Genomic DNA, 12,852 nt, shown 5'->3' with positions numbered 1-12,852 from the left:
GTCCGATTCATTAACCACCTGGGGGGTGCCGGCGTCTCTAACCTGCGTCTCAACATAACAATATGACCTGTCAACATCAACAACAAAAACATCTGACCAATTCTGACTTGATAAATCCTCCCTTAAATTATCAATTGTTTCAGGTGTTACTTTTCTACTCATGAATTTGATATTGCTTCAATACATACAACAACCCTCCAATGCAAAGACTGAGAAAACTGGCAAGTGATCACTGATATCACTGACCAGTAGTCCCCCACTAAGATTACCGGATATAACGTTAGTTAAAATATTGTCAATGAGAGTTGTTGAGTCCATAGTTATTCTGCTAGGATGAATGATGGTTGGAAACAGTCCTAAACAGTACAAAGTGTTTATAAATGAGGTAATTTGTGGATGATTGTGAGGGTTTAAAAAAATCTATATTGAAATCTCCACAGACAAATAAATGCTTATTTCTGTTGATTTTGTTGTATATTCCTAAGATAACGTCTTCAAAGGTGTCAATATTTGTCCCAGGAGCTCTGTAAATGCAACTAACAACTATGTTTTTGGAGTTTATAGATGTAATTTCTATGGTAACACATTCCATGATGTTGTCCACTGTAAATTACATGTTGTTAATGAGTTTACAGTTATAATCTGACCTTACAAACAATGCAACGCCTCCGCCCCTTCTCGTCTGCCTATTAACCAGGAACAATTCATAACCATCAAGATATACCAGATCTTTATTATCCTCATTTAACCATGTTTCTGAAATTGCAATAACTGAAAAACGTTTTTTGGATGTTTTCAAACAATCATTAATAGTGGACAGATTACGAGAAAGACTTCTGCTGTTGAAATGTATAATTGAAAAATTTTCATCATTGATTTTATAATTTTTTAATTGTTCTTCTGTAAAATATTTGCACTGTCTCACAATATTCTCACTGAAAAAGGTATCAGGATCATTTTCAGATTCGAAGGGGTGGTTAGCAGAGTTATTATAATTAAATGTATCTAGACAGAGCTCCTGGGCAGAAATAAACGGATCATTATCCTTAGTCATTATGTCTCTCTTGTCTCCGGGTGTAGATGATGTGGATGAGTGGGTTGCTCCAGTCTGCATCATGGTGCTGTGATGTGTTTGAGTCCTCATACCTATTGTTCATATTTGTCCAGCTCCTCGATGTTCCTTATTGCCATAACCTTTGCTTGTTCTGGTGATCCGTTAAGTTTGATGAATATTTTACAGTTTGAAGTCCATGTGTGCTGGATTTTTCCCTGTTTCTTTAAGAAGCGTGCTTTCCTGGCGATGTCTGCATTCCGTTTGGTGAGATGTTCATTGATGAATACGTTTGTCCCTTTCAGTTTTCTTCCTTGTTTTAACAGTGCTGTTTTGTGTTTTCTGTTGATGAATCTCATGATGACGGTTCGTTCATCACTACATCTACAAGTGCAAATTAAAACTCTACCATGCAAAGTGAAAGCCAAACATCAACAACATCCAGAAACACTGACACCTTCTCTGGGCCCGAGCTCATTTAAAATGGACAGACACAAAGTGGAAAAGTGTGCTGTGGTCTGATGAGTCCACATTTCAAATTGTTTTTGGAAATCATGGACGTCGTGTCCTCTGGCCAGAAGAGGAAAAAGGCCATCCAGATTGTTACCAGTGCAAAGTGTGATGGTATGGGGGTGTGTTAGTGCCCATGGCATGGGCAACTTACATATCTGTGATGGCACCATCAATGCTGAAAGGTACATCCAGGTTTTGGAGCAACACATGCTGCCATCCAAGCAACGTCTTTTTCAGGGACGTCCCTGCTTATTTCAGCAAGACAATGCCAAGCCACATTCTGCACGTGTTACAACAGCGTGGCTTCGTAGTAAAAGAGTGCGGGTACTAGACTGGCCTGCCTGCAGTCCAGACCTGTCGCCCACTGAAAATGTGTGGCGCATTATGAAGCACAAAATACGACAACTGAGACCCCGGACTGTTGAACAACTGAAGTCGTACAACAAGCAAGAATGGGAAAGAATTCCACCTACAAAGCTTCAACAATTAGTGTCCTCAGTTCCCAAACGCTTGTTGTTAGAAGGAAAGGTGATGTAACACAGTGGTAAACATACCACTGTCCCAGCTTTTTAGAAACGTGTTGCAGGCATCCATTTCAAAATGAGCAAATATTTGCACAAAAACAATAAAATGTGTCCGTTTGAACATTAAATATCTTGTCTTTGTGGTGTTTGAATATAGGTTGAAGAGAATTTGAAAATCATTGTATTCTGTTTTTATTTACGTTTTACACAACGTCCCAACTTCACTGGAATTGGGGTTATACTGAGGCATTCATGCAGAGGAAAAAGTACAACGTTCTGGAATGACCATCTCAGTCCTCAGACCTGAATATTATTGAAAATCTGTGGCGTGATTTTAAGTGGGCTGTCTATGCTCAGAAACCAACAAACCTGAGATGTTTTATAAAGAAGAATGGTCGAAAATACCTTCAAGCAGAATCCAGACTCTCATTGGAAGCGTTTAGAGGCTGTTATTTCTGCAAAAGGAGGATTTACTAAATACTGATGTATTTTTTTCTGTTGGGGCGCCCAAATTTATGCACCTGCCTAATTTTGTTTAAATAATTATTGCACTTTCTGTAAATCCTATAAACTTCATGATGATATATGACATATTTAACTGAAATTGCTGATCCAAAAAAAACAAACAAACAATGATTTATAAAGAAAAAGTATGGAAATCATCAGGGGGCCCAAACTTTTACATACAACTGTATTTCAAAGACAAGCGAGAATATGCACTTAAACCATAGAATGTTCTCCATCAGGTGGTGTCATTACAGTTCTACATACAGTGCATCAGGGAAGTATTCACAATGGCAAAGAGTGCACTTTAATGTGAAGCAGCTTCTTTTATATAACGGCTGAGTGGATCCTTGTCATTTGATTGGTGCCTTGTATGTCACATGACATGGATTAATTTGTCTCTTTTGTGTTGCATTGCATTTAAAGTGCAGTTTGATTCCATTTAAAGTGTAAATCTGGTTCCATACATATGGTACCATGGCAGTCTGCACACGCGCGCACACACATGCACGAGCACACACACGCACACGCAAATGCTTGTGCATGCGTGCATACACACGCGCGCACACACACACACAAAACAAATCCACTGTGCTGTCTGGAGGCTGTTAGCAGGAAGAATAAATGAAAAGCTGGACTCATTTCTGACGTGTTTTTTTGTTTTTTTGGTAGTACACACGCGCACAAGTGCCGACCTGGTTGCATGTGTGCGTGCGTGCACGGGGGACTACGAGCTAACTGATGCTGCTAATTCTTGTAACACACACAAACAAAATCCACTCCACTGTAGGCCATCTGCTCTCCGACCTGCTCTCCGACCGATCCCAAAAACACCATCATAATGTTTACGGATAATACCACCGTGATTGGGCTCATGTCAGGGGGGGATGAGACCGACGACAGACACGAGGTCAATCGACTGACAGCGTGGTGTTCAGCGGCAGGTTGTTAGCTGAACACCAGCCTCTCCTGGACTGCCAACACCACAGTGGTGGTGAAGAAAGCCCAGCAGCGACTCCACTTCCTGAGGGTGCTCAGGAGAAACAATCTGGAGGAGAAGCTGCTGGTGTTGTTCTACAGAGTCACCATCAACAGCATCCTGACGTACTGCATCACAGTGTGGTACGGGGGGTGCTCAGCAGCAGACAGGAGAGCGCTGCAGAGGGTGATCAAAACGGCCAGGGGATCACTGGTTGCTCTCTGCCCAGCCTGGAGGACATTGCCAGCTGTCGCTACCTCAGCAGAGCTGCCAGCATCTGCAAAGATACATCCCACCCCAGCAACCACCTGTTTCACCTACTACCCTCCAGCTGACGGTATAGGTCAATCAAAACTAGGACAAACAGACTCAGGGACAGCTTTCTCCCCAGAGCGATCACTGCTCTGAACAAAAACAAATCACTCTAATCCGCACCTTCAAGTTTCTTGCACAATATCTGTAAACCATATGCAATATTTTTTTATGGAAGTCTGAAGTCAGTGCACAGCATCACTGGACTACACATCACATTTTGGACTTTAGCAGCAGGGGAACACCAAAATGTAAGTCCCTTTTCTGTTGTTTAAAAGTAATAAAATATCAAATGACAAGGATCTATTTTAGCTGTTATACAAAACAAATAATGAATGTTTTTACATTCTTTCAATGGAACAAATATTTAAGTCGGTGAAAGCTGGAACAAATCATTATTCAAGTTGGCTTCACCTCATTGAATGGTTTGTTCCAGCTTTCACCTCATGAAATATTCATACCAGTAAACTCATAAACATTCATTATTTTTATACTAATTAACATCACTGGAACCAATACCAAAAATTAAGATCATCTATTGCAAATCTTGTTTTTATTTAAGATGTCACTATTTCAATATATAATCTCTAATTTTAGGGGTTAACATTAATGAGTAAAGTGTCCCTTTAAGCATCCAAACATACCTTGAAATGAAAACAAATTGACAAGATATTAACGAGTTATTTAGTGGGAACCAAAATCAAGATGGCTGCCATGGGGGTATCTTGATTACTGGAGCATGCCACAAATCTATATGAAACATCCTTACCACCTTAACATACTTTTGGTACCCTGAGAAAATGAAAACAAAAAGACCGGGCATTTTTAAGATTTATAAGTCAGAAAATAAAAAGGAATCATCCTAAAACCAACCTCAGCACACCCTAGAATAATTAACACATGCATTTTTTACTTATCAAAAGTTGGATTTGACAGCTTTTGAAAGAATGTGAATTGACAGAAAATCAGGAAACTCATGGTGACTCACCTACAGAAAGCTTTATAGAGTAGGACTATATCTGTACAGGTCAGGATTTCCAGTCCAAATGAGGATTGTGAAGCCACTGATCAAAATAAACCTGTTGTTTCCGACTTGCACCCTGTGACACTGATTGCACGTAGCGTGCACTCATTGAACTGCACTTGGTGCTTCTGCACTCGCATTGCTGCTTCATTCTAAAGTGATATATTGCAAGTAATTAATCTGAGGGGCCCTAAATTCAACGAAGCATAAACATGTAATCAGTACTTGACCAATTTCATCTTCAAAAGACAGGTTACATATAATATACAAATAATGAATGTTTATGAGTTCAATGGTACAAATATTCAATTCGGTGAAAGCTGGAACAAACCATTCAACTTCGCCTCGTTGAATGGAACACGTAGTCCAGCATCACCGGACTACGTGTTCCACTGTAACACGTAGTCCGGTGATGCTGTGCACCGACTTCAGACTTCCATAAAAAAAAGACTTTGTGTAGTTCCTCAGTCCAGCCAAAAATCACATCAGCGTTTCATGTGAACAGGTCTTCATGCATCCAGATGGCTTACAGCTGAGTGGATTTTGTGTGTGTGTGTAGCAGCTTTAGTTAGCTCAATCAAATCATTGTGTCGTTGTCCCCCACGTGCGCGCGCACACAACCGACTCAGTCGACTGTGTATGTCCTCAGTGCAGCGAAAAAAAAAAAAAGAAATCACGTCAGAAATGAGTCTAGGTTGTCTTTCTCTCTTCCTGCCAACAGACAGCACAGTGGATTTGTTTTGTGTGTGTATATCTTACAAGAATTAGCAGCGTCAGTTAGCTCAAGCAAATTATGTCTCGGGAGATTCATTGTCTCCCCCCTCGCGTGCACGCACACACACGCAACCTGATCGGCGCTTGCGCATGCGTGTACTACCAAAGAAAGACTGTGTACGTCCTCAGTGCAGCGGGGAAAAAAAAAAAAAAAAAAAAAAAAAAAAAAAAAAAATCACACCAGAAATGAGTCCAGCTTTTCTTCTCTCTTCCTGCTAACAGCCTCCAGACAGCACAGTGGATTTGTTTTGTGTGTGTGCACGAGCATGTGTGGGTGCGCATGTACTCATGCACATGCACGTGATAACGTGATCACGTGCACGCGTGCGTGCAGAGTGCAATGGTACCAAACATATGGAACCAAATTTGCACTCAAAATGGAACCAAGCCGCACTCTAAATGCAATGCAACACAAATGGGATGAATTAATTCATGTCATGTGACATACAAAGCACCAATCAAATGACAAGGATCCACTCAACCATTATATAATGACAAATAATATTTGACTGAGCTCCCGACTGTACATGTGACGAATGGACACTGTGGGACCAAAATGATGATTTCCATCTCTGAAACCTTCAATATCCCAAAGTTAAATATGTGTGAATAATAAATCTTCACAAGTTCTGATTTGAGTAAAAAACGTCACCTTCATCTACGCAACACTTTTGGTTTTGCTCCCATTTTGTATGAGATGAACTCAAAGATCTAAAACCTTTTCCACATACACAATATCACCATTTCCCTAAAATATTGTTCACAAACCAGTCTAAATCTGTGATAGTGAGCACTTCTCCTTTGCTGAGATAATCCATCCCACCTCACAGGTGTGCCATACCAAGATGCTGATTAGACACCATGATTAGTGCACCGATGTGCCTTAGACTGCCCACAATAAAAGGCCACTCTGAAAGGTGCAGTTTTGTTTTATTGGGGGGGGGGGTACCAGTCAGTATCTGGTGTGACCACCATTTGCCTCATGCAGTGCAACACATCTCCTTTGCATCATCCGTGAAGAGAACACCTCTCCAACGTGCCAAACGCCAGCGAATGTGAGCATTTGCCCACTCAAGTCGGTTACGACGATGAACTGGAGTCAGGTCGAGACCCCGATGAGGACGACGAGCATGCAGATGAGTTTCCCTGAGACGGTTTCTGACAGTTTGTGCAGAAATTCTTTGGTTATGCAAACGGATTGTTTCAGCAGCTGTCCGAGTGGCTGGTCTCAGACGATCTTGGAGGTGAACATGCTGGATGTGGAGGTCCTGGGCTGGTGTGGTTACACGTGGTCTGCGGTTGTGAGGCTGGTTGGATGTACTGCCAAATTCTCTGAAACGCCTTTGGAGACGGCTTATGGTAGAGACATGAACATTCAATACACGAGCAACAGCTCTGGTTGACATTCCTGCTGTCAGCATGCCAATTGCACGCTCCCTCAAATCTTGCGACATCTGTGGCATTGTGCTGTGTGATAAAACTGCACCTTTCAGAGTGGCCTTTTATTGTGGGCAGTCTAAGGCACACCTGTGCACTAATCATGGTGTCTAATCAGCATCTTGATATGGCACACCTGTGAGGTGGGATGGATTATCTCAGCAAAGGAGAAGTGCTCACTATCACAGATTTAGACTGGTTTGTGAACAATATTTGAGGGAAATGGTGATATTGTGTATGTGGAAAAAGTTTTAGATCTTTGAGTTCATCTCATACAAAATGGGAGCAAAACCAAAAGTGTTGCGTTTATATTTTTGTTGAGTATATGTAAACTGGCAATGAATGATGAAAAATTATCTCCGATATCATAAAAAGAACAAAATCAATAAGCCTTAAAGTAGATCTGCATTGACACAAATGCAGTCAGATCTTTGGACCAAAAAATGACATATTTACACATAAGATCCTTCTGAATGTAGTAAAGTAAATCTGCAAGTCCAGATCTGTCATTCAACAGAGAAATCTTCATTTAAAAATGAGAAATTTACAGCTAAAATTTAGCCCTCCGCAAAACTGTCATTACATCCGGGACGCTGCCGAGACGTCAGGGAGAAGACCCTCTCCCAGCATTCATTGCGCGCGCCAGCTGTAATTTGTGGATTTACGTCAGTTTGCATCTGCACCTTTTTCTTGTCTTATATGGAAGGATCTACTTTTTTAAAACTTCATCTTGTCTTGCGGCACGTTTGGTGAGTACACATTTCTTTTATTTGTGCTTGAAAATTATTTTGGGGGACTTTTTCCATACGCCCGTTTGATTGAGTGGTGTCGCATTGAAAATCTACTGTCTTTTGCCTCCGGTGTTACTGTCGCGGGGTACGGAGGCGGGACCTGCAAAGAATTCAAGTCATTAAAAAGATATAAACCTCTCTCAACGGCCACGGAGCTCTGCGGCTCCGATTACCGAGACGTGCAGCGCTGCGGAAAGTCTGTCCTTGCAGCTACAGGTGTCACCGGGCGCTCTGCATCAAAACAGCGAGCGTAGTCTCTGGACTTTTGCCAAGTTGGCACCTCCATTCAGTAGACAGAGAGGTGGTGCCGGCTGCACAGCAGACACGGGGGCGATGTGAGTGGCCTGCGGAGCGGAGGCAGAGAGAGCGAGGCGTCGGGGAAGAACGTCACCCGCTGTCGATGTCGCCGCTGATCTGAGCATGCAGAGCTGTATCTCACATTCATTGCAGCTTACTTTTGGATGCTGAAACCAGGACGTGTATAACAGTAACATTACTAAAAGATAAAATCAATTTCAGTGCGGGATCGGACTGAAGGCTCGAGCGCTCTGTCTTCTGCCGGACGTCACTGCAATGACCCGGATGTACAAACAGTTTTCGCTGAGGGCCAAATTTTAGCTGCAAATTTGTCATTTTTAAATGAAGATTTCTCTGCTGAATTACAAATTTGGGCTGCAGATTTACTTTACTGCATTCATAAGGGTCTTATAAATACATATCAGCTATTTCTTTCTGAGATCTGACCACATTTATTTCAATGCAGGTCTAATTTAATAGATCTGTTGTCATGCAAAAGTAAATGTAATTTGTGAAAAATGCACAAAATATCTGTTGTAAACACTGTAACTATGCAAAAATTATACATACAAATGATACCTTTTCCATACAAATAATGTACAGTACCAAAGGAAAAATGTCCCACAACATGTTTGTCCGTGACGGTCAAACATGTTGTGGGATGGAAATGGTTCATTGGTTGTGCGGATTTGGCCACTTGAATTTTTTTCATGGATGTCATTATAGAGTATGCTTGTGCGAAGGTCTTCATCACACTTAGGTCAACATTTTTTATCTTCCCACAGTGAAGAGCAACATGTAGCGTTACGGATGGACACTGTGGGACGGAAAAAAAATATACCCAAAATAAAAGGATGACAGGATCAAATTGTAAAAATCTAATGAAAAGTTGTTATTTTTGTCAACTCTTTCGATCAACCAATAGGTGTTTTGGGTACTTCCACAAGTTTTAACATGTGTTTTTTATCCACTAAATGCTATGTGACCTGTGTGTATGGTAAATTTTGGTATCTTCAGGGTTGTAGGTAGCATAAAATTTTAGCGTAGTGGTAATGTTGAGGGAGCGTAGTGACTGAGGGGGGTGGAAGGGGGGAAGCTTTTGAAAATTTAAACTACAAATTTGCCATTCTAGGGGTACCCAAAGGGGAAAAGCCAGGTAAGACAGCCCAAGTTCCTTCATCATGTCCAGAAGGCTGGGGGAGTTTGTTGAGTGGGCAATCTCATTCTGGGTTAGTACATGGCCCCCAGTGAGGCAGTCGGAGTATTCTCTTTCTTATGAGTACTTTTTATTTTATGTTTTATTCTTTTACTTCTGTTTTTAATTAGGTATTTGATTTTTTTTTTATGTTGAACTGTTCTGTGTGAGGCACCTTGAGACGGCTTTTGTTGTAATTTGGCGCTTTATAAGATGAATAAATTGAACTTGAACAACATTTTATTGAGTCTTAAAGTAAATAAATATGAAATTGGTTACTGGATCCTTAAACTTTGGACATAATAAACTCTACATGGTGGATCCTTGATCTCTGGACATAAATAGGAATAAACAAAATCTGTAGTTTTTGTCAAAAGCATTTCTTTCCAGACATTATTATTGGCATGAATGTCTTTCCATACCTATGAGCTGAGCTCTTGCAGCTGCACGTCAGGTTCATAAAGAATGCAGGACTTCTCATTTTGGGAGGAAAAAACCTTTTAGTCGATTGTAGTTTCTTGTCTGTATTACAGCGTTGAGAAAGAGGCATCATTTTATTTAAAGAGGCGATTCGTTTTGAAGTTATTAATTCTGAGCAGACCCTGTCTCGGCAGAGAGCCGCGCAGCATTTAAAGCTGTGACAACGAAACGGAGGATGATTCTCGTTTGTTGACTGCAACAAGAGTCCCAGTTAGTGACTTTAATCCACACAAAAGTGACTCATGATATTTTAATGGCTTTGAGAGGGGTTAAGAAGGGGACTTACCGCTTCTGAAGAGCAGCGAATCAAAGAGCCACGAGCCATTGACTCGAAGCAATGCTTCATTGATTCATGCTTCAAACTGGAGTCACACTGCAGAAACGGTTGATTACAGACCCGTTACACTGTACTGAAAATAAGCGTACCAGTCCAAAATTATAGCGTAACGGGCCGTAACGCAAGTCTGCGCTAGCTAGAACCCTGTATTTGGTTTTGATGCCCAGCATTGTGAACAGGCTCAAACGTACTTCACTACAACTGGATGAATTATTTGCGCTTATTTCTCTGACACTGTCTTTGTCATGTGATTGAAGCAGCATCACGGCACTGTGGAGCCGTGATTCTTCTACATGTACAGGTGAAAATACATTCAAGCACTCAAATAAGCTGAGAATGCTTTAATATGGAAGTTCCCACCCCAGACCCACTGCCCTTTACTTCAGTTCTGACACGTGACATCAGTGAGCACGTCATGTGACGTCAGCATTTCTGAGCGACACTTGTCACATCAATGTTTGACTTCTACGAGCATATTGAAAATTTTTTTCTACATGAGCATTTCCAGCCCACGTAACAGAAGAAGCCTTAAACATGCATGTTTAACATCCATCCATCCATTTTCTTCCGCTTTATCCAGAGTCGGGTCCCGGGGGCAGCAGCTCAAGCAAAGTCGCACAGACCTCCCGATCCACACACACCTCCCCCAGCTCCTCCAGGGGAACCCCAAGGCGTTCCCAAGCCAGCCGAGAGATGTAGTCCCTCCAGCGTGTCCTGGGTCTTCCCCGGGGCCTCCTCCCAATGGGACGTGCCTGGAACACCTCTCCAGCGAGGCGTCCAGGGGGCATCCGGAAAAGATACCCGAGCCACCTCAACTGACTTCTTTCGACGTGGAGGAGCAGCGGCTCGACTCCAAGCTCCTCCCGAGTGACCGAGCTCCTCACCCTATCTCTAAGGGAGCGCCCAGCCACCCTGCGGCGGAAACTCATCTCGGCTGCTTGTACTCGCGATCTCGTTCTTTCTAAATCTTTCTTTCATGATCTCGAAAGAACGAGATCACGTTTAACATGTGAGGTCAAAACAAACATATGAAGTTTGAAGTAATTTCATCCCAAAGATAGAGTTTGATTTGGGTGAGATAACTTGACTCATGAATTCACGGAGGATACTGCTGCCTGTGCTGACGAAAGACTTGCTGCTGGAGATACCTCGTAAAAATGTCAAAAAAAAAAAAAAAAAGTCACCGTTTTAGTCCTTCTAACCACACCCACCTGAAGTTATTCCTCATGGAACTGTCGCACTTTAAATCAGAATAACATTCAGCACAACACGGCTGTTTTCAGAAAGCCACGGACTCACTGGCTGTTGCCTGTACAATCAATAAACAGGACTGAAACGTGAGACTTCATATCCACTATGGCGTCACATAGGAGACATTTCCAATTGTTTTTCTAACAGACTGGCGTCCTTCCAGGTGGGGGTACCCTGCCTCGCACGCTATGACTGCTGGGATGGGCTCTAGCCCCCCCTCCCCCCGTGACCCCTGACTGGAGTCATGCTGTGAGATTCTGACCTCCAACTTGGTGGAAATGCCTGAATGCTCTTAGTCATAAACGAATACAGAAAATGAATAAATAAATAAATAAATACATTATTCCATCAAATATGTACCTGAAATACAACCTGGACCACTCTGGGAAAAAAGAAATTAAAAATATGTACAATAATTTACCGTATACAAAAAAAAAAAAAAAAAGACTTCCAGGAATTTCTGGAAGGCTCACATCACTTATTCTGAAACAAAAATTAAATTTAAAATACATTTCTGTGCATAAAACAGTGCTAAAACCACATTTCCCAAAATGCATTTGTGGTTCCCCAGCCAATGTTTGTTAATTTTACATCCTGAAAAGGATGACAAGGAGTTATAAACTGAAGATGTGCAGCAACGACCTCCGGAACCTGTCCCAGGGGCCACCCACGACAGGACGCACACTCATAGGGCGGAATTTCATGGCCACTAGATGGCGCTGCTCGCTGAGAGAAATTCTTTTTAAAAGACGCTGATTAGGCCGAGTTGAGTCAGCACGTGACACCTGTAAAAGTCTTACCGCTGTGTGGTTCCAGCTGTAGGGACACGGTTCCGTCCCTGTGGAAGCGGATGGACGCGGGGCCCTTCAGCCGGCGGAGCGCGGCGGGCCGCGGGTCGGCGGACTGCGGCGGACCGGCCGCCCTCAGCCCGCTGCACACCTGGTAGCACAGCGCCCACGCCTGCTCCTCGTTGATGGGCTGCTCGTAGGACTTCAGCACCTCCTCCAGAGACAGTTCCTGAGGCTCGGCCAGCTCTCCGCGGTCCACGTCCACCGAGCTCCTGGTACCGGATCGTGCCATGTCTGTGGTACCGGGGCCATCGGTGCGGCTCGGTACCTCCCGCCAGCCCGCTGTCCGCCTCACTGCATCGTCTCGCTGCCGCCGCCGTCAAGGCCGCCGCAGTACACAGCAGCACATCCGGTCAGACCTTTCAAAATTAAATTCATATGACAGAAGACCCATTTGGACGCGTGAAGCGCTGAAAAGAAAGTTAAAGGCTTTGATTTTATATAGTTGACAATAAAATACATGTACCTGAAAAGTATATAAAATTGCAGGAGATGGCAGTTAAAAAAAAGTTTATTACCTCCGCCCAACTGGAGG

The 12,852-nt window shown here is 42.7% G+C and overlaps 1 protein-coding gene across 1 annotated transcript in view; it reads right to left on the bottom strand.

Moving 5' to 3' along the window:
• Positions 1-12,627, bottom strand: part of spire2 (spire-type actin nucleation factor 2) — a 245,752-nt gene extending 233,125 nt beyond the window's left edge. Inside the window, exon 1 of the mRNA XM_034175653.1 lies at positions 12,270-12,627. Coding sequence (XP_034031544.1) covers positions 12,270-12,549 — 280 coding nt within the window. The 5' untranslated portion in view covers positions 12,550-12,627. The remainder of the gene's footprint in view (positions 1-12,269) is intronic.
• Positions 12,628-12,852: the final 225 nt, after the last annotated feature.

Source organism: Thalassophryne amazonica, chromosome 8 (assembly GCF_902500255.1).
Source record: "Thalassophryne amazonica chromosome 8, fThaAma1.1, whole genome shotgun sequence".
NCBI classification, from domain to species: Eukaryota; Metazoa; Chordata; class Actinopteri; order Batrachoidiformes; family Batrachoididae; genus Thalassophryne; species Thalassophryne amazonica.
This window is presented reverse-complemented; position numbering and strand designations above follow the sequence as displayed.